The sequence below is a fragment of the Oncorhynchus kisutch genome, linkage group LG26 (assembly GCF_002021735.2).
Source record: "Oncorhynchus kisutch isolate 150728-3 linkage group LG26, Okis_V2, whole genome shotgun sequence".
Lineage (NCBI taxonomy): Eukaryota > Metazoa > Chordata > Actinopteri > Salmoniformes > Salmonidae > Oncorhynchus > Oncorhynchus kisutch.
Genome location: NC_034199.2, coordinates 25,566,568 through 25,588,326, shown reverse-complemented (window position 1 = coordinate 25,588,326; position 21,759 = coordinate 25,566,568). Strand labels below are relative to the sequence as shown.

Here is a 21,759-nt window from a genome sequence, read left to right as displayed (position 1 = left end):
CCATCGCTCATTTTCTGTCTGAGTGGATCGCTAAATATTGGTAATGCAGTATTATGGTCCTTCTCATTTCCTTAGCTCAGAGCTGCGAGTGAGCTGCTAGGTTGGATAATGGAGAGAGCTGGAGAGTAGGATGCAGGAGGCTGAACTAACAGCCGTGAAATGAGAGTGTGAAGAAGGATAGAGGAAGGAATGGGGCCTAGCTCTCCAGGGCCCACTAATGGATCCCCGGGCTAAATTAATGTGTTCTGCTGGAGCTGAGTGACTCAGCTGGGCTTTCAGAGTGTTGGCCACTAGGGGCGTGCTGGAACACTGGGAGGCGATATGAAGCCTAATCTAGCTAATATAACCCTCCCAAAACCTCCAGTGCACAATGTTCTCATCCTCTCTCTTTCTATCCTGATGTATCCTCTCTGTCTAGTAGTTCAGTGTGTCCCCCAGTCTGCAGCTCAAAAGCCTCTCTATCTCTCACTCTCTCTTTCTAAGGGCTGGTGTTGAATGCTCAAGCCTGCTGTTACCAGCATAAAAACACAATAACAACCCACCCCAACTCACCCTAATCATGCCATCATCCACCACCTGCACCCAACCATCCTGACCTTACCCAAGAACCCCCCACTTCACTCCACTCCCACCCAAACTGTCCCAAAAACAAAGACCCCCTGGCCCCCACATGGCCCCAGTAATCCCCAGGGATTCTCCCTAATGGGACCTTTTGTTTCCCTAACATAGATTTAATGTTCTATAAAAGCATTGTATGTTTAATAACCATGGTTACAGCAGGGAGGGAGGTCTTAATGGAGAGTGGGTAGAGGGGTATGGGGTCAGGTTGACTCCCCCCAGCTCACCCGCCTCTAGTTACCATCCCTTGTATCTGGACCCATTAACAGCGGTGATGGGGTAGTATGGGTTAGAGAGGGTTGAGAGCAGGAGGATGGGAAGAGAGAGGTGTAAACAGTACTGACAAATCAGTCCTGATGAATGAGTTTACCTTGGGCAGGGAAGAGGGGTAAACGCGCTGCTATGAATTACAAACACACAGAGAAAAGGGAAAGAGGGAGTGAGAGACGGGCAGTAGAGAGAGAGAGAGAGAGAGAGAGAGAGAGAGAGAATTGAAAGAGGAGAAAGACAAAAACAGGCGGGTTTGAAGAGGAGAGAAGCTGCCCTCTGCCTGCCTAACCATCTGTGATGTTCATACAAATCCACATTGACACTAAGAGCCGAGAGACAGAGAGGATGTATAATGTATTTAACATGGGGTAAAGCTGTGGTGAAATTAAAAGATAGAGAAGAAGAGAAAGGGATGGAGGCCTTCCATTTGTTCATGTAAGTGTGGAAAGGCTGCTTCATTTTGTATTCTCCCAGGGCTGGGGCTTGGTAGGAGGGGTGGTTAGCACCCAGTCAACCCCTCATACTCTGACAGCAGAGAAAACGAGATGGAGGGAAGGAGAAAGAAGCCCTCCCTGTAGACTCAGATCACCCGAGGGTTGAAGGGGGTGTTGGGGCCGGGCAGTGCTCTGCCAGGCTCTGCAGTGTGTGAAAGGCGCTGAAGTGATGCGAGAAGGAGAGAGAGGGTCTGTTTTAAAGCACAGGGGCAGCTAAAGACTTTTATCCTCCTGCACTTTCTTCTGAGGAGGAATCCCTCAGACGCTGGGCCGTGTGATCTCAGGCCCGGCCCCTAAGCCCTGGGTGGACCTGGGTATCAGCTGCATTACATTAGGTGTCAGAAGTGGGATCTGCTAACCAGAACGCATCAGTCCACTGGGGTCTGTGTGTGTCTCTGACAGTTCCTCTCTCTCTTTTTCTCAGCTGCCCCAAGTTCAGAGTCGAGTGATCATCTCCACAGATACAGGCTGCTGTGACATAAATACAGTACATGCATAGGCTAGTCCGTAGTATACTCCAGTCACTGGTAGACACGATACTTCCGTGGTTCTTTTTGTCCTCTGAATTGTTTTACATGTGAAGCCTGGTTCTAGTGTTTAATTATTTAAATGTAAAACCCTGTCAAAATGTCATTGGAGAGGTTTTGGTCCATTTTGACTTATTTTGTATATGTTCTGTCACTCCTTCTACCTCAACCCTCCCTCTCTGAATTCTCTCTCTCTCTCCCCACTCCTCTCCTCTCTCCCTCTACCAGAGAGTAACGTCACAGTGTCTTTGTCCAGTAACTCGTCAGAGGTCCAGGAGGGGGACGTGGTCCAGCTGACCTGCTCCATCCACTCCACCACGGGTCCTCTCTCTGTGGCCTGGCAGTGGAGTGAGAAGCAGGGCTCCACCTCTCCCCAGGACCTGGTCTCCGTAGACCGCGATGGGACCGTCCGACCAGGCCCTGGGTACCGTGAGCGTTCCAGCTACGGGGAGATCCGGGTAGAGAGGGTACGGGAGGACATCTATACCCTGTCCCTATACAACGCCCTGCCTGGGGACGAGGGGCTGTACCGGTGCACGGCCACAGAGTGGGTGGAAGCCGGGACTGAGCCAGAGCAGAGCTGGGAAATAATAGGAGAGAAATCAGCCACCAAGACCATCACTGTTAAGACCGTGGGTGAGTGTGTGTAGTAGGGAATTTTTGTTTGTTTGTTTTGTTTTTTAACCTTTATTTAACTAGGCAAGTCAGTTAAAACTTCTTGACGCTACCCATCCCGGTACCGGGATAATTGTCATCAGCAACCGCAGAATAGCATAGCGCCACAGTCAAATAATATTACAAAAAAATATTCATATTCATGAAATCACAAGTGCAATATTGCAAAACACAGTTTAGCCTTTTGTTAATCCACCTGTCGTCTCAGATTTTGAAATGATGCTTTACAGCGAAAGCAATCCAAGCGTTTGTGTAAGTTTATCGATAGCAAAGCATAACATTATGTACACTAAGCATTAAGCAGCTAGGTCACGAAAATCAGAAAAGCAATCAAAAAAATAGTTTGATCTTCGGATGTTTTCACTCACAAGACTCCCAGTTACACAACACATGTTCCTTTTGTTCCATAAAGATGATGTTTATACCCAAAATACCAACATTTGTTTGTCCCGTTATGTTCAGAAATCCACAGGAAAGAGCGGTCACGACAACGCAGACGTATATTCCACATAATATCCATAATGTCCACAGAAACATGTCAAATGTTTTTATAATCAATCAAGTTGTTTTTAAAATATATATTAGATAATATATCAACCGAGTGTGTAGCTTTTTCATTAACAGCAGGAGAAACAATGGCTGCTTTACTCAGTTGCGCAAAACTCACTCTGAGAGCCCCGACCTATCCACTTACATAATGTGATCCTTCACGCTCATTTTTCAAAATAAAAGCCTGAAACTATGTCTAAAGACTGTTGACACCTTAGGGAAGCCATAGAAAACGGAATCTGGTTGATATCCCTTTAAATGGAGGATAGGCATGCATAGGAACAGCGAGGTTTCAAAATAAGAGGCACATCCTGATTGGATTTTCCTCAGGCTTTCGCCTGCAATATCAGTTCTGTTATAATCACAGACAATATTTTTACAGTTTTGGAAACTTTAGAGTGTTTTCTATCCTAATCTGACAATTATATGCATATTCTAGTTTCTGGGGCAGTTTCAAATGGGTACGTTTTTTAGCCAAAAATGAAAATATTGCCCCCTACACAAAAAAAGGTTAAGAACACATTCTTATTTTCAATGACGGCCTAGGAACAGTGGGTTAACTACCTGTTCAGGGGCAGAACGACAGATTTGTACCTTGTCAGCTCGGGGATTTGAACTTGCAGCCTTTCGGTTCCTAGTCCAACGCTCGAACCACTAGGCTACCCTGCTGCCCAATGACTCAGGAAGACATATATATCAGGAAGATATCTATATATCACACACACGGAACCCTGACACACACACACAGAGCATATAAAGGGAAAGGGGATACCTAGTTAGTTGTACAACTGAAATGTGTCTTCTGCATTTAACCCAACCCCTCTGAATCAGAGAGGTGCGGGGGGCTTCCTTAATCGACATACACGCCATCGGCGTCCGGGGAACAGTGTGTTAACTGCCTTGCTCAGGGGCAGAACGACAGATTTTTACCTTGTCAGCTCGGACACACACAGTATACATATCAAGGTCATCTCTGTCACGACAAGTTGTAATCTTAAGCAACAGGCGAACACACACATATACACACACATCAAGGTCATCTCTGTCACGACAAGTTGTAAGCTTAAGCAACAGGCAAACACACACATATACACACAAATTAGGGTCAACGCTGGCATTTCTTTAGATTTTCTCTAGAGTGAGCACCCAAATACACACGTCTAGTCCTAGATAGTTGGTAAGCGTGTGCGGGGGATGTCGGGAGCACAAAGAGGGCAGTCATTTTCCTACCTGTTGTAAGATATTGTGATGAATAGCTCACTGAGAGGCTGGAAAATAAAGCATGCTTTATTCATGGAGAGCCAGGGGGTGTGTGTCACTACAACACACACACACCATTCTGACTTCAGATATAGTTTTTATTTTTCATGATATTATGGACAGAACACACACAATCTTGACTTGAGACACACCCGCACTATTTGCGATACACACAGATGATCTAGAATTATTCAAATGAAAATGTGTTTAGCAGTGGGCAGGCTTTCCTCTGTCAGTGAGTTAAGCTGAACATCACTGGTACAGACTGACTGAGAGAGGCAGTGGAGCGGTGCACTGACTGAGGCGCTGGGGGAACCAAGGGCTCAGTGCACACACACACACAGAAGGGATTAGTCCCTGCAGCAGAGTATTGGGGTGCTGTGGAGGGAGAGAAAATATGTCGGTTTTTTAATTGGACATTTGTTGTGTTGTAGTAAAAACGGATGAGTTATAGGTAACTGACAAAATAAAGTAAACACCAACATAAAATGCCTTTATAGGGCATTGGGCCACCATGAGCCAGAACGGCTTCAATGTGCCTTGGCATAGATTCTACAAGTGTCTGGAACTATATTAGAGGGATGTGACACCATTTTTCCATGAGATATTCCATCATTTGGTGTTTTGTTGATGGCCACCGCTCCAGAATCTCCCATAAGTGTTCAACTGGGTTGAGATCTGGTGACTGAGACACACTAAGCTCCTTTGAGACCCCTCTTTCAAAGTCACTGAGCTCTCTTCTTCTAGCCATGGTAGCCAAAATAATGGGCAACTGGGCATTTTTATACATCACCCTAAGCATGATGGGATGTTAATAACTTAATATACTCAGGAACCACACCTGTGTGGAAGCACCGGCTTTCAATATACTTTGCATCCCTCATTTACTCAAGTTTTTCCATTATTTTGGCAGTTACCTGTATGTAGATTATGTAGATGTTTATTTTGTTATTGTTCCTACACGTTGTTTTTATTTTATTTGTGCATACAGTATGCCTGTCTCTGTGTATACAGTATGTGTGTCAGTTTCCCTGTGTGTGTCTGTATCACGTGTTTGTGCCTCTGCGCGCGTCCTTGTGTCTTCAAGATGTGTAGCATCTGCTTGCCTCAGTCTCTACTGAAGTCTCCTCTGAAGAGCAGTGACAGTCAGCCAAGGTATAAATAGGCCTGCACTCTTTTCCTCTGTTCATCCTCTCCTCTATTCTCTCTCTTCTCCTTTAATCTGTTTCTCCTTCTGTTCTTCCATTCCCTTTTTTCACAATGCGTCTTTTTCCAAATTGGCTGTCTGGCCCTTGGGGATTAGTGATAGTGTCCTCTGGGGTTTGACAGAGAGGTGATGCGTTGCCATGGTGAAAGTGTTCATTAGGGGATCCTGGTAGCTGATTGGCTGAAGAGTGCCCAGGAGTGATTGGGTTGGCAGGTCTGTGATGACAAGCCCAGGTCCTTAGACCTAACAAACACATACATAAGCAAACATGCACACACGTGATAGGCATACACTTACAATCAACTCACAACGACACATACATAGGAAAGGGCATATTAAGGTAATATAATAGGAAAGGAATTATCAGTGTGAACTTGTCTCTCCCATCACAGAGGCCGACAGTGATGGAGATGGATGGAAGAAGACAGAGAGAGGGAGGGAAGGGCTGAACGAGAGATGGAAGGAGAGCGAGAGACGAGAGTTATTGTCTAATGTAGTAGCCAACCAGCAGTAGCCAACAGTCTGGACATAAAACCATTGATTACACACCCTGAAGGACACAATGGACAACTCACTGCCAGGAGAGAGGGATGAGGAGAGGAGGCAGAGATGACAAGTGAATAATAGGGAAATCTGCACAGTCTCATAGACATGAATTATCGGATCTTGTAAAAATCAGAAAGTGGTCTCACTCACTCACCGCTTCTCTCTCTCGCTCTCTCTCTCGCTCTCTTTCTCCCTCTCTGAAATACATGTACAGTGGGGCAATAAAGTATTTAGTCAGCCACCAATTGTGCAAGTTCTCCCACTTATAAAGATGAGAGGCCTGTAATTTTCATCATAGGTACACTTCAACTATGACAGACAAAATAAAAAATCCAGAAAATCACATTGTAGGATTTTTTATGAATTTATTTGCAAATTATGGTGGAAAATAAGTATTTGGTCAATAACAAAATGTTATATCAATACTTTATATACCCTTTTATATACCCTTTGTTGGCAATGACAGAGGTCAAATGTTTTCTGTAAGTCTTCACACACTGTTGCTGGTATTTTGGCCCATTCCTCCATGCAGATCTCCTCTAGAGCAGTGATGTTTTGGGGCTATTGCTGCCACAAACTACAATGTGGTTTTCTGGATATTTTTCAAATTTTGTCTGTCATAGTTGAAGTGTACCTATGATGAAAATTACAGGTCTCATCTTTTTAAGTGGGAGAACTTGCACAATTGGTGGCTGACTAAATACTTTTTTGCCCCACTGTATATGAGGGCAGTAAGATACTGAAATGGGTTGATATCAGTAAGAATCGCAGACTCGAATGGAAGATGTTACGGAGGGATATCTGCGTGGAGTGAAGTGTACTGTACCAGGGAATCTCCCCTCCTCCTCTTTCTCAACTCTCTAAGTGGTGTAGTGTAGGTCTATGTTGGCCCTATTAACTGGACCAGGGTGACTTATCTTAATGAGGAAGGTTTGGATTGGCTAGAGAAAGAAGCAGGTCGAGTATCAGCTCTTAGAGCAAATCTCTCCCTGGAGCCTTCTTTGGTGTTGCATCACCATTAGTTCTAAACTCTGCTATCTCACACCGTTACAAACTCACTCACTCACTTCGATGAGACACGCATACATTCACTGCCACCCGGGCAGTCATGATAAATTGATCTGTGCTCCGTTGGCACAGGGCTCTAGAACTAAGCCCCGGTGCACCCTGGGTAAATGTGTGCTAATCTCAGCAGGAGAGTCCTCCCCCATTCAACCACTGGTGACCATTAACCTTATTAGTGTTGCATGGTATACTGACTCCTCACTACTTTTTCAATACCTAGAACATGAAATGCGTCTCACGTCGTCTACTGAGAGAGGATCAAGTCTGTCTATTAGCGCAGCCCATGTCTCCTTATAGTGTGAGAGCACCGTTTCCTGCTCCGGATCCACTTACTGGTGGCCAGCTCTAGCCTGTCCTGAGGAACCACTGCACTCACTGGGAGTCTGGGCTGTATCACCACTTCTGCTGCACAAGCAGTTAGCAAGATGATCTTTGCTCGAGTCTCAAACAGACCATGTGTGTGAATGGCATCATGGGGCTTAAAGAGACACATAAAATAAGAGATTGCTTTCTTCTATACAAATGTTGTTGATCAGTACAATGAAGTAAGTCCCAAATGGAAGGGAAATAGATTGTTTTTCATCTGTAGCCCAATGAAATCAGCTAAAACCAGGTCAATAACTCAATTTGAATATGCAATAACTCCTATTGAATATGCATTCACCTGTATTGTGAATAGGCCTAGGCTACACCTTGATTTACCATTCAAATCAATTATTACTATTATGTTGTTATGTAGTAAGATGGGTAAACAACTAAGTCAAATTTATTGTATAATTGATTAATTAAAGCATACATTCAACAACTGCCTCACCTAAAGCCCATTATTGTGGGAAGCTGCTATAGACCAAGTGCTAACAGTCAGTATCTGGAAAATATGTGTGAAATGCTTGATATGTATGTGTTATCAACAGAGAAGTATATTTTCTGGGCGGTTTAAATATTGACTGGCTATCAACATTCTGCCCACTCAGGAAAATAGTTCTATCTGTAACCAGTGCCAGTAACCAGTAACCTGGATCAGGTTGTCAGTCAACCTACCAGGGTAGTTACAAACAGTACATTAAATCATCAACATGTATTGATCACATTTTTACTGACGCTGCAGATATTTGCTTTACAGCCGTTTCCAAATCCATAGGATGTAGTGATCACAATATAATCTAGGAAAACCAAAGTTCCAAAGGCTGGGCCTAATATAATGTATAAGAGGTCATAAAAGAAGTTTTGTAGTAATTCATATGTTGATGATGTAAAGAATATTTGCTGGTTTGTGGTGTGTAATGAGGAGCAACCAGATGCTGGACTTGATGCATTTATGAAACTACTTATTCCAGTTACTAATAAGCACTTACCCATTTAAGAAAATGACTGTAAAAACTGTTAAATCCCCTTGGCTTGATAAGGAACTTAAAATTGTATGGTTGAGAGGGATGAGGAAAAAGGTATGGCAATTAAGTCTGGCAGCCCAACTGATTGGCAAACGTACTGCAAGTTAAGAAATCATGTGACTAAACTAAATAAAAATAAAAATAAACTACATTATGAAACAAAGATAATTGATACAAAGAATGATATTAAAAAGCTTTGGGGCACCTTAAATAAAAATTTGGGAAAAAAGCCAACTCCGCTCCTTCATTTATTGAATCAAATGGCTCATTCATCACAAAGCCCACTGATATTGCAAACTACTTTAATGACTTTTTCATTGGCAAGAAAAGCAAACTTAGGGATGACATGCCAGAAACAAACGCTGACACTACACATCCAGGTATATCAGACTAAATTATGAAAGACAATAATTGTACTTTTGAATTCCGTAAAGTCTGTGTGGATGAAAAAATTGTCAACAATGGCAAGCCACCAGGGTCTGACAATCTAGATGGAAATTTACTGACGATAATAGCAGATGATATTGCCACTCCTATTTGCCACATCTTCAATTTAAGCCTACTAGAGAGCGTGTGCCCTCAGGCCTGGAGGGAAGCAAAGTCATTCTGCTACACAAGAATAGTAAAGCCCCCTTTACTGGTTCAGATAGCCGACCAATCAGCCTGTTACCAACCCCTTAGTAAACATCTGGGAAAAAATGTGTTTGACCAGATACAATGCTATTTTACAGTAAAACAAATTGACAACAGCATTTCAGAACGCTTATAGGGAAGGACACTCAACAAGCAAAGCACTTACACAAATGACTGATGATTGGCTGAGAGAAATTGATGATAACATGATTGTGGGGGCTGTCTTGTTAGACTTCAGTGTAGCGTTTGACATTGTCGATCATAGTCTGCTGCTGGAAAAAACTGTGTTATGGCTTCACACCCCCAGCTATAATATGGATAAAGAGTTACTTGTCTAACAGAACACGGAGGGTGTTCTTTAATGGAAGCCTATCAAATATAATCCAGTTAAAATCAGGATTTCCCAGGGTAGCTGTTTAGGCCCCTTGCTTTTTCCATTTTTACTAACGACATGCCACTGACTAAGTAAAGCCAGAGTTTCTATGAATGCGAATGACTCAACACTATACACGTTAGCTACTACAGCGACTGAAATGACGGCAAACCTCAACAAAGAGCTGCAGTTAATTTCAGAGTGGGTGGAAAGGAATAAGTTAGCCCTAAATATTTCTAAAACTAAAAGCATTGTATTTGGAACAAAACACTCACTAAACCCTAAACCTCAACTAAATCTTGTGGAAATTGAGCAAGTTGAGATGACTAAACAGCTTGGAGTAACTAGATTGTAAACTGTCATGGTCAAAACATATTGATGCAGTAGTAGCTAAGATGGGGAGAAGTCTGTCTATAATAAAGCGATTCTCTGCTGCCTTAACAAGGCAGGTCCTACAGGCCCTAGTTTTGTCGCACCTTGATAACTGTTCAGTCGTGTGATCAGGTGCCACAAAAAAGGATGGATGTACACAGAAAGCTAATATTAATAATATGCATGTCAATCTCTCATGGCTGAAAGTGGAGGAGAGATTGACTTCATCACTACTTTTATTTATGAGAGGTATTGACAAGTTGAATGCACCAATATGTTTGTCTAAACTACTGGCACACAGCTCAGACACCCATGCATAAGACATGCACAAGAGGTCTCTTCATAGTCACCAAATCCAGAACAGACTATGGGAGGCACACAGTACTTCATGACTACATGGAACTCTATTCCACATCAAGTAACTGATGCGAACAAGTAACTGATGCAAACTGATGCAATTTTTCCAACAATTGTTCAGACAGATTATTTCACTTATAATTCACTGTATCACAATTCCAGTGGGTCAGACCTTTACATGCACTAAGTTGACTGTGTCTTTAACCATCTTGGAAAATTCCAGAAAATGATGTCATGGCTTTAGAAGCTTCTGATAGGCTAATTGACATAATTTGAGTCAAATGGAGGTGTACCTGTGGATGTATTTCAAGGCCGAACTTCAAACTAAGTGCCTCTTTGCTTGACATCATGGGAAAATCTAAAGAAATCAGCCAAGACTTCATTTAAAAAATTGCACACCTCCACAAGTCTGGTTCATCCTTGGGAGCAATTTCCAAATGCCTGAAGGTACCACATTCGTCTGTACAAACAATACTACGCAAGTATAAACACCACTGCTCCAAAACCACAAAAAAGCCAGACTACGGTTTGCAACTGCACACAGGGACAAAGATTGTACTTTTTGGAAAAATGTGCTCTGGTTTGATGAAACAAAAATACAAATGTTTGGCCATAATGACCATCGTTACGTTTGGAGGAATAAGGGGGAGGCTTACAAGCTGAAGAGCATCATCCCAACCGTGAAGCACGGGGGTGGCAGCATCATGTTGTGGGGGTGTATTTCTGCAGGAGGGACTGGTGCACTTCACAAAATAGATGGCATCATGAGGATGGAAAATGATGTGGATATATTGAAGCAACAATCTCAAGACATCAGTCAGGAAGTTAAAGCTCGTCGTAAATGGGTCTTCCAAATGGACAATGACCCCAAACAAACCTGACTTCGTTACACCAACTCTGTCAGGAGGAATGGGCCAAAATTCTCCTTACATATTGTGGGAAGCTTGTGGAAGGCTACCTGAAACGTTTGACCCAAGTTAAATCATTTTAAAGGCAATGCTACCAAATACTAATTGAGTGTATGTAAACTTCTGACCCACTGGGAATGTGATGAAAGAAAGAAAAGCTGAAATAAATCACTCTCTACCATTATTCTGACATTTCACATTCTTAAAATAAAGTGGTGATCCTAACTGACCTAAAATGGGGAATATTTACTAGGATTAAATGTCAGGAATTGTCAAAAACTGAGTTTATACATGGATTTAGTACTGTGTATATGTGGTAGTGGTGGAGTTGGGGCACAGTGTGTTGTGAATGTATTGTAATGTTTTAAAATTGTATAAACTGCCTTAATTTAGCTGAACCCCAGGAAGAGTAGCTGCTGCTTCTGTCTGGATCAAGTGCCATTCTGTGACTTTGGCTAATACGCCCTCTTTTTTGCCATGGTATTGAGTATCATGATACTAAACCTGGTATCAGTATCGAAGTCAATATTCTGGTATCGTGACACGTTATATAATCTATAGATACAGTATAAAACCTCTCCATACGCTTGTGTTTCAGAGGACAGTGAACGGATTCTAACAGCTAACTTGTTGATGGAAGGCAATTTATTAAACTCTCATTGAATGCCACTAGGTCTTGCAATCCCGACTCCTTCCCTTCCCCTTTGTCTGTGTATTGAAGCAGAGGGTTGCTCACTTCAGTCTGTCACCACCATGGCCTCTGTCATGCTGCCTGACCTGCCACACTGCTTACCTCTCCAATCCTTTCACATACAGTGGGGCAAAAAAGTACAGTTCCTTGCGAAAGTATTCGGCCCCCTTGAACTTTGCGACCGTTTGCCACATTTCAGGCTTCAAACATAAAGATATAAAACTATTTTTTTGTGAAGAATCAACAACAAGTGGGACACAATCATGAAGTGGAACGACATTTATTGGATATTTCAAACTTTTTTAACAAATCAAAAACTGAAAAATTGGGCGTGCAAAATTATTCAGCCCCCTTAAGTTAATACTTTGTAGCGCCACCTTTTGCTGCGATTACAGCTGTAAGTCGCTTGGGGTATGTCTCTATCAGTTTTGCACATCGAGAGACCGAATTTTTTTTTCCCCATTCCTCCTTGCAAAACAGCTCGAGCTCAGTGAGGTTGGATGGAGAGCATTTGTGAACAGCAGTTTTCAGTTCTTTCCACAGATTCTCGATTGGATTCAGGTCTGGACTTTGACTTGGCCATTCTAACACCTGGATATGTTTATTTTTGAACCATTCCATTGTAGATTTTGCTTTATGTTTTGGATCATTGTCTTGTTGGAAGACAAATCTCCGTCCCAGTCTCAGGTCTTTTGCAGACTCCATCTGGTTTTCTTCCAGAATGGTCCTGTATTTGGCTCCATCCATCTTCCCATCAATTTTAACCATCTTCCCTGTCCCCGCTGAAGAAAAGCAGGCCCAAACCATGATGCTGCCACCACCATGTTTGACAGTGGGGATGGTGTGTTCAGGGTGATGAGCTGTGTTGCTTTTACGCCAAACATAACGTTTTGCATTGTTGCCAAAAAGTTCCATTTTGGTTTCATCTGACCAGAGCACCTTCTTCCACATGTTTGGTGTGTCTCCCAGGTGGCTTGTGGCAAACTTTAAACAACACTTTTTATGGATATCTTTAAGAAATGGCTTTCTTCTTGCCACTCTTCCATAAAGGCCAGATTTGTGCAATATACGACTGATTGTTGTCCTATGGACAGAGTCTCCCACCTCAGCTGTAGATCTCTGCAGTTCATCCAGAGTGATCATGGGCCTCTTGGCTGCATCTCTGATCAGTCTTCTCCTTGTATGAGCTGAAGGTTTAGAGAGATGGCCAGGTCTTGGTAGATTTGCAGTGGTCTGATACTCCTTCCATTTCAATATTATCGCTTGCACAGTGCTCCTTGGGATGTTTAAAGCTTGGGAAATCTTTTTGTATCCAAATCCGGCTTTAAACTTCTTCACAACAGTATCTCGGACCTGCCTGGTGTGTTCCTTGTTCTTCATGATGCTCTCTGCGCTTTTAACGGACCTCTGAGACTATCACAGTGCAGGTGCATTTATACAGAGACTTGATTACACACAGGTGGATTGTATTTATCATCATTAGTCATTTAGGTCAACTATGGATCAATCAGAGATCCTCACTGAACTTCTGGAGAGAGTTTGCTGCACCGAAAGTAAAGGGGCTGAATAATTTTGCACGCCCAATTTTTCAGTTTTTGATTTGTTAAAAAAGTTTGAAATATCCAATAAATGTCGTTCCACTTCATGATTGTGTCCCACTTGTTGTTGATTCTTCACAAAAAAATACAGTTTTATATCTTTATGTTTGAAGCCTGAAATGTGGCAAATGTCGCAAAGTTCAAGGGGGCCGAATACTTTCGCAAGGCACTGTATTTAGTCAGCCACCAATTGTGCAAGTTCTCCCACTTAAAAAGATGAGAGAGGCCTGTAATTTCCATCATAGGTACACTTCAACTATGACAGACAAAATTAGAAGAAAAAAAATCCTGAAAATTACATTGTAGGATTTTTAATGAATTTATTTGCAAATTATGGTGGAAAATAAGTATTTGGTCACCTACAAACAAGCAAGATTTCTCGCTCTCACAGACCTGTAACTTCTTCTATAAGAGGCTCCTCTGTCCTCCACTCGTTACCTGTATTAATGGCACCTGTTTGAACTTGTTATCAGTATAAAAGACACCAGTCCACAACCTCAAACAGTCACACTCCAAACTCCACTATGGCCAAGACCAAAGAGCTGTCAAAGGACACTAGGTAAGCAGCTTGGTTTGAAGAAATCAACTGTGGGAGCAATTATTAGGAAATGGAAGACATACAAGACCACTGATAATCTCCCTCGGTCTGGGGCTCCACGCAAGATCTCACGCCGTGGGGTCAAAATGATCACAAGAACGATGAGCAAAAATCCCAGAACCACACGGGGGGACCTAGTGAATGACCTGCAGAGAGCTGGGACCAAAGTAACAAAGCCTACCATCAGTAACACACTACGCCGCCGGGAACTCAAATCCTGCAGTGCCAGACGTGTCCCCCTGCTTAAGCCAGTACATGTCCAGGCCCGTCTGAAGTTTGCTAGAGAGCATTTGGATGATCCAGAAGAAGATTGGGAGAATGTCATATGGTCAGATCAAACCAAAATATAACTTTTTTGTAAAAACTCAACTCGTCGTGTTTGGAGGACAAAGAATGCTGAGTTGCATCCAAAGGACACCATACCTACTGTGAAGCATGGGGGTGGAAACATCATGCTTTTGGGCTGTTTTTCTGCAAAGGGACCAGGACGACTGATCCGTGTAAAGGAAAGAATGAATGGGGCCATGTATCGTGAGATTTTGAGTGAAAACCTCCTTCCATCAGCAAGGGCATTGAAGATGAAACATGGCTGGGTCTTTCAGCATGACAATGATCCCAAACACACCGCCCGGGCAACGAAGGAGTGGCTTCGTAAGAAGCATTTCAAGGTCCTGGAGTGGCCTAGCCAGTCTCCAGATCTCAACCCCATAGAAAATCTTTGGAGGGAGTTGAAAGTCCGTGTTGCCCAGCAACAGCCCCAAAACATCACTGCTCTGGAGGAGATCTGCATGGAGGAATGGGCCAAAATACCAGCAACAGTGTGTGAAAACCTGGTGAAGACTTACAGAAAACGTTTGACCTCTGTCATTGCCAACAAAGGGTATATAACAAAGTATTGAGAAACTTTTGTTATTGACCAAATACTTATTTTCCACCATAATTTGCAAATAAATTCATAAAAAATCCTACAATGTGATTTTCTGGATTTTTTTCCTTCTCATTTTGTCTGTCATAGTTGAAGTGTACCTATGATGAAAATTACAGGCCTCTCATCTTTATAAGTGGGAGAACTTGCACAATTGGTGGCTGACTAAATACTTTTTTGCCCCACTGTACTTCAAGTGCCTAAGGAATAGCAGATAGGAAATAGCAGCTAGGAAATAGGAGTTATGGAATAGAAACTCGGGTATAGGAATTAGGGAATAGGAACTAGTAATCCAATTTAGGGAATAGGAGCTATGGGTCGGTTTGGAATTTAGCCTTACTATCCAACATTAACACATCATTTCCTGTCTCCCCAGAATCCTCCTTCGTGGTGTCGGCATCGTCACGGACGCCTAGCGTGACCTTTGGCGACTCGTTTGATCTCCAGTGCCTGGTCAAGCCCCGCCATAACCCTCGTGTGCCCGCCTCCGTCACCTGGCGCTTCATGCCCTCCAGCTCGGGTTCTGCCGGCGAGGGTGGTGAGGGTGGCGCAGTGGGCGAGTTCCGAGACCTGGTGACGTTTACCCGAGAGGGCACGCTGCAGTGGGGCGAGCAGCTGCTGGGCCAGGGCACCCGCACCACCGTGGACCGTTCCCATGCCAACACCAACTTCAGGTTGTCTGTGACGCGTGCTGGGCGTAGGGAGGCGGGGACATATCAGTGCTCTGCCCTCCTCTGGAGGAAGAACTACGACAACACCTGGAGCAAAGTGGCCAACAGGACGTCCAACCTGCTGGGGATCAGCGTGTTACAGCCAGGTGGGAGACGCACACACGCCTTGAGCCATGTGGCCAACCAACCACACTTCTGGACATTAATTAACACACAAAAAAGAGACACACACAGAATGACTGCAGTAGGCCTGAGGTCGGGGAATGTTTAGAGGAGAACATATGCTGCACAGGTTTTCCCTGTCATCCTTTGTTCTGTGAGAGTCCTGTACAGTCTGAGGAGTGAGTCCTGTATTAGCATTGTGTGTTCTGCCCATTAGGTCTGTGGTGCCACGGACTTATAGGTGTTAGTCTTTCTCTGCTCTAATTGCGCTCGCTCTCTGCTGTAATTGCTCTCACTCTCTTTTGACGGACTAATTGTGTGTGTGTGTGTGAGAGAGAGTGCTTGCATGCGTGTTTCTGGGCGTGTGTAGCCCTGGGCAGGGCGGAACCTCCTAATGGAGCAGTGTAATGTCCTCACTAGAGGTAGTGATCAGAGAGGAAAATAATAGGTGGAAAAAAAGAGAGAGGGACTGAGAAAGGGGGGGGGGGAATCGAAAGAGGTCCTTGAACTCTTTCCCTCATCAACAATTGTCTAACTACACCCCATGGCATCACGTGCTGCTGCAATAATAGGCTTTTATTCGCTCACACCCACACACACTGTATACCGTTCCTTTGGGATACCTCATTGTCGACTATGATTTCCCTCCAGGGGTCAGGGTTGTGGTGTGGATCTGGCTGGCTGGCCATAGGTCTGGAGATGGCTGGATAGGCTAATCCATGACCTGGCGATCTTGTCGCAGGGGTGGCTGTTACACACACACACACACACACACACACTGAACAACCCACTGATGACGTTGAGGCAGAGTTTGTGTGTAGTGGAGGTTAATGTCAGTGCTTGTGTTCCTGGGTTCCCAGGTTGTTTATGTAGTCTCTCTGTGAGGAGACTGAATGACATTACTGTCACTCTGGTCTTGAGCTGAGCTGAGGAGTGTTTCTGTTTGTGCAATGTGCACTACCTCATTAAAGTGTGTGGGTGTGCTCTGTGTTGCTCTCTGTTTTCCTTCACCATCTACACACACACACACACACACACACACACACACACACACTCACACTGAGTCTTATACAGCTAACCTTGTGGGCACACACAATTCAGTCCCATTCAAAGTCCTATTTACCCTAACACATACTCTTACCCTAACCCTAAAACTAACCCTAGCTCCTAAACCTAATTCTAACACTAATTCTAACCTTAACCCTAAACCCTCTAGAAATAGCATTTGACCTTGTGGGGTTCAACAAAATGTCCCCAGTTGGCCAAATTTTTGTTTGTTTACTATTCTTGTGGGGACTTCTGGTCCACACACACAGGAAGCTCCTGCTTAATGGGAATGGCTTTAGGAAAGCACTGGAGGCAAGCCCTACACCTGTGGTGCTTCTTTTATCCTGCCTGTGAGGCCGTAAGTGGGAGGATCAGCCTGGGGTTATACCACTTTACTGTCACTGAGACTGGCTGTGTGGGGTTATACCACTTTACTGTCACTGAGCCTGTCTGTGTGGGGTTATACCACTTTACTGTCACTGAGACTGGCTGTGTGGGGTTATACCACTTTACTGTCACTGAGACTGGCTGTGTGGGGTTATACCACTTTACTGTCACTGAGACTGGCTGTGTGTGTGACTGATGTGTCAAGGTGAGGCTGATTACAACTCAGCAGGGAGATGAGCTCAGTGACTCTGCTGATCAATAAGACAGCCATTAGAATATAGTCAACTGTACAGGGTTTCTCTCTCTGTCCCACTCCCTCTCTCTCTCACACACACACACACACACACACACACACACACACACACACACACACACACACACACACACACACACACACACACACACACACACAGCAACCTCAGACCATGTACACACACACACACACACACGCACGCACACACAGGTCTGTGCTCTGAAGCAGCTCAGGGACAGACAGTGTTCTGACCTTAGCCACTCAAGCTGAACACAGTCTCACCAGACCCTTCAGGAGCCATTTGGCAATCGATTTATCATCCTGCACGCTTGTTTAGTTTCCCTGATGTGCACTTTACTGTCTTTACCCCTAGTGAAGAGGACCAATGACACGTGCACACACATTTAGAAAATCAATGGAGCTCTCTTTCACTCTCTTCTGGCTCCGCACTGTCTCCATGACGACATGATCAGTTACCTTGGAAAAGCCACCAGTTACTGTGACAATGTGATCGGTAACATTGGCATGAGTTACCATGGCGAAGTAATCAATTATGGTGGCTATATTCCATGTATAGTCCATGTATAGGCTTGGGCTCACAGGAGTATTTGATTGGCTGTGAGGTGGACTAATCCAGCTCCCCCATTGGCTCCTCCATACTTTCTGTTGTTTTAGTCAAATCCTGTTTTCCTCCCCAACTAGGCCTGACACACACACCACACACACGCGCGCGTCACATGGCTCCATTTAGAGCCGTGATTCATCTGTCAGAATGTAGGCCGTCTCTTCTGCTTTCCCCTAGCTGTTTTCTTAAATGTTAACCACTCTTCGCTAAATGAGAGGCTGACATTTGCCGTTTCCACTTTCTCTCTCAAAGAAGCAGAAACGAGCGGAACAGGAGAGTGGGGGTAATGAGGTGTGAGCAGAGCTGGAGCATCACACAGCATCTGACCAAATACATTATTGAGAGACTTTAAATCATGCTTCCAGAGGTGCCTGTACACTGACCCACCAGCCTGCTCAATATGTATGAGCTTCCTCACATGTGTGCGCGTGCGAGCGAGCGTGCGAGGCTGACTGCTATGGTTGGGCGGTATTCAGATTTCATACCGTTTCTGTGCCATAGGGTGTTATGCGGTATTACCGAATGTGCACACAAGGGGCGCTATTGGACGGATGCACAAACCATTTTAGGCAACAGAGATCTTGATCCAGGAGGGGATTGAATGTCTCTGCTGTAACCAAGAAGCTTGACATCTAGCCAGTTAGTAAACCAAATGCATAGCTGGAGATAATTTATTTGACACATCTTAGATTTCTTATAGATATACTTATAGATTATTTTTTGTTTACAGTATTGAAAATCATACCGTTGGTATTTGGAAATACCCGGTAGAAACGGTATATCGCCCAAGCCTAGTGACTGCATAATGCTACTCATATGCATACTCTGCATACATGCAGTTTGCAGCTCCCTCCCTGTGATGGGACAGTGCCTCTGACTGCACTGGGCCTCTGCTGGGCTGAGGATGACGTGTGAAGTGCTAGAAAGGACTAGAGAAATTAAACGTGTGAGGCCTTGGCCCAGCATAGCACCAGCATAGCCCCAGGCTCAGCATAACCCCTGCACCAGACCCAGCATAGCCCCAGCTCACTGACAGCCCTACAGAGCCCCAGCTCACCTACAGCCCCAGCTCACCTACAGCCCTACAGAGCACCAGCCCCAGCTCACCTACAGCCCTACAGAGCCCCAGCTCACCGACAGCCCTACAGAGCCCCAGCACCAGCCCCAGTTCCCTACAGCCCTACAGAGCCCCAGCACCAGCCCCAGTTCCCTACAGCCCTACAGAGCCCCAGCACCAGCCCCAGTTCCCTACAGCCCTACAGAGCCCCAGCACCAGCCCCAGTTCCCTACAGCCCTACAGAGCCCCAGCCCCAGCCCCCTAAAGCCCTACAGAGCACCAGCCCCAACCTTAGCTCCTCTGGTAGGTTTGTTCTGGTCTTCTTCTCCAGAAACATAAAGAGCTTTTCTGCTGCAGAAGGAGGAAGAGCGTCTGTTCTCCTTTGTCCTTTCTATGGAAACTAAGATGCCTTGAACACTAACCCATAGATTAGAGGCTACCAGAGACACACACACACACAAACTCCTGGATTCTGTCCCTGTGCATGAGTGTAATTATTTTATATTGGAACATGCTTCTATATAGTCTAACACACGGCTCACAGCACACAAATGGAAGGAGGAATACTATATCCCTCCTGATTGCGTTTTTTCTTTGTCTCTCTGCAAAACATAATAAGAGCAGACACATGTTCAGTCCTGCACATCACCAGGGAAGCTTCAGTCTCATCTCTACACAATCTAATACCAGCTCTTCATAACTCTTCCGTACCACACACACCATTATGCTGATTCTCCGTAATGAAGCAGGAGCTCAGATTAATGATGGTTTGGGGAATTTAATACATTTTCTCGTGTGTGTGTGTGTGCGCGTCCACATAGTTTGAGGAATGTGATATTAACTTTCCCTGGTTGTAGGCTGGAATCAAAAGGGAGATGATGGTGTCCTACTTCCTGTAGAGAGAGATCTGGGGGGGTCCACACCTACACTCTAGCCTACATGCTGTACATTTTGACATTTTCGTCATTTAGCAGACACTTATCCAGAGCAACTTACAGGAGCAATTAGGGTTAAGTACCTTGCTCAAGGACACTTCGACAAATGTTTCACCTACTCTGCTCTGGGATTCGAACCAGCGACCGGTTACTGGCCCAACGCTCGTAACCGCTAGACTACAAGAACAGTATGCTGATTATTACTGGAACTAGCCCACATAGGCTGAGTCAAAAATGGCACCCTATTCCCTATATAGTGCACTGCTTTTGACCAGAGCCCTGCTCAAACTATAGTCAAGAGTAGGGCACTCTATAGGGAATATGGTTCCATTTGGTAAGCAGACATACAGTATGGGTTGAAGAGCAGGTCTTTGTAGCTGATACAGTATACATATGATGACATGTCCATCATACCTGTGTCAGTAAAGTGTCCCCCTGCTATTTCTATCTTCTTCTACTCTCCCCCCCTTTCTCTCGCTCCTCTCTTTCTCTCTCTCTCTCCCCTCTTTCTGTCTCTCTCTCTCTCCCCTGTTTCTGTCTCTCTCTCTCCCTTCTTTCTCTTTCTCCCTCCCTCCCCTCGTTGTCTTTCTCTCTCCCCTCTTCCTCTCTCTCCTTTCTGTCTCTCTCCTTTCTCTCCCCGCTGTCTCTCTCTCTCCGCCCTCCTTTCCCCACCCCTTCACTATCCGCCCACCCCCTCCTGGTGGTGTCTTGGTGCCGAGTGCTAGTGAAGTGTCTTCAGTGTTAATGGCAGTAACAGCTCTCTCTGTGCCCACGCTCCCTTCATGTCACCCAGCACAGCCCTTCTCCTCCTCCTCCAACCTTGTTATTGATAGCGTTACCATCACCGTGGTGACTGGAGGTTCCTGCTTATCTGTGGATGGATTGCAGCTGTCCGTCTTCATTAGGGAGGAGTCGTCCCCCCAATTCTCCAGTCAGACGCCACTGGGCTCAGAGTTTCACAACCACCCTGACATAGCCTTCCTCCTTTTTATCTTGTCTTCTCTACCTCCGTCTTTCTCTGCCATTCCTTCTCCTTACTCTTTCCTCTTCTTCTACCCACAGTGACCGATTCTCTCTCACTCTCCCTCTCTCTCCTGCACCCATCTTGTCTTCCTATTCGTCCTCTCCAGATGTTGCTGTGGTGTTTTTACAGTGGTGGTGTGACATGGCTGAAGGGGTTGTTATTGTTGTGACTGGGATATGACGTCATGTTTGAGCTGTGCTGTGTACAGTAGAGTTTTGATCTAACCCCCCAGGCACTGGTGTGTCTTCTACTGTCGGATTGGATATCTGCACTCCAAGCCCGCCTTCCTATTCCCCCCACACACACACACGTGTAAACACACACATTCACACACACAGTAGGTGATAAAATTAAGAGCCATTGTGTGAGAAAATAATTTCATAAAAGGCTTTTGATGAATCATGTCTGATTCAGACACTCAAGGTCAGCTCATCTCTGTCTTCCTCACAGACTGCACAGACAGCCCACCACGCACACCTACTGCTCGGGACATACAAGGACACACGCACAATCTCTAAAAACACACATACTTCCCCCCCTA

General features: G+C 44.7%; 1 protein-coding gene across 1 annotated transcript in view; it reads left to right on the top strand.

Annotated features, from left to right (window-relative positions):
- The window catches only part of LOC109870906 (immunoglobulin superfamily member 3), a 101,114-nt gene that overhangs the window by 60,014 nt on the left and 19,341 nt on the right, over window positions 1–21,759 (top strand). The window contains exons 5-6 of the mRNA XM_020461601.2: window positions 2,138–2,545; window positions 15,434–15,874. Of these exons, the coding sequence (XP_020317190.1) occupies window positions 2,138–2,545; window positions 15,434–15,874 (849 nt within the window). The remainder of the gene's footprint in view (window positions 1–2,137; window positions 2,546–15,433; window positions 15,875–21,759) is intronic.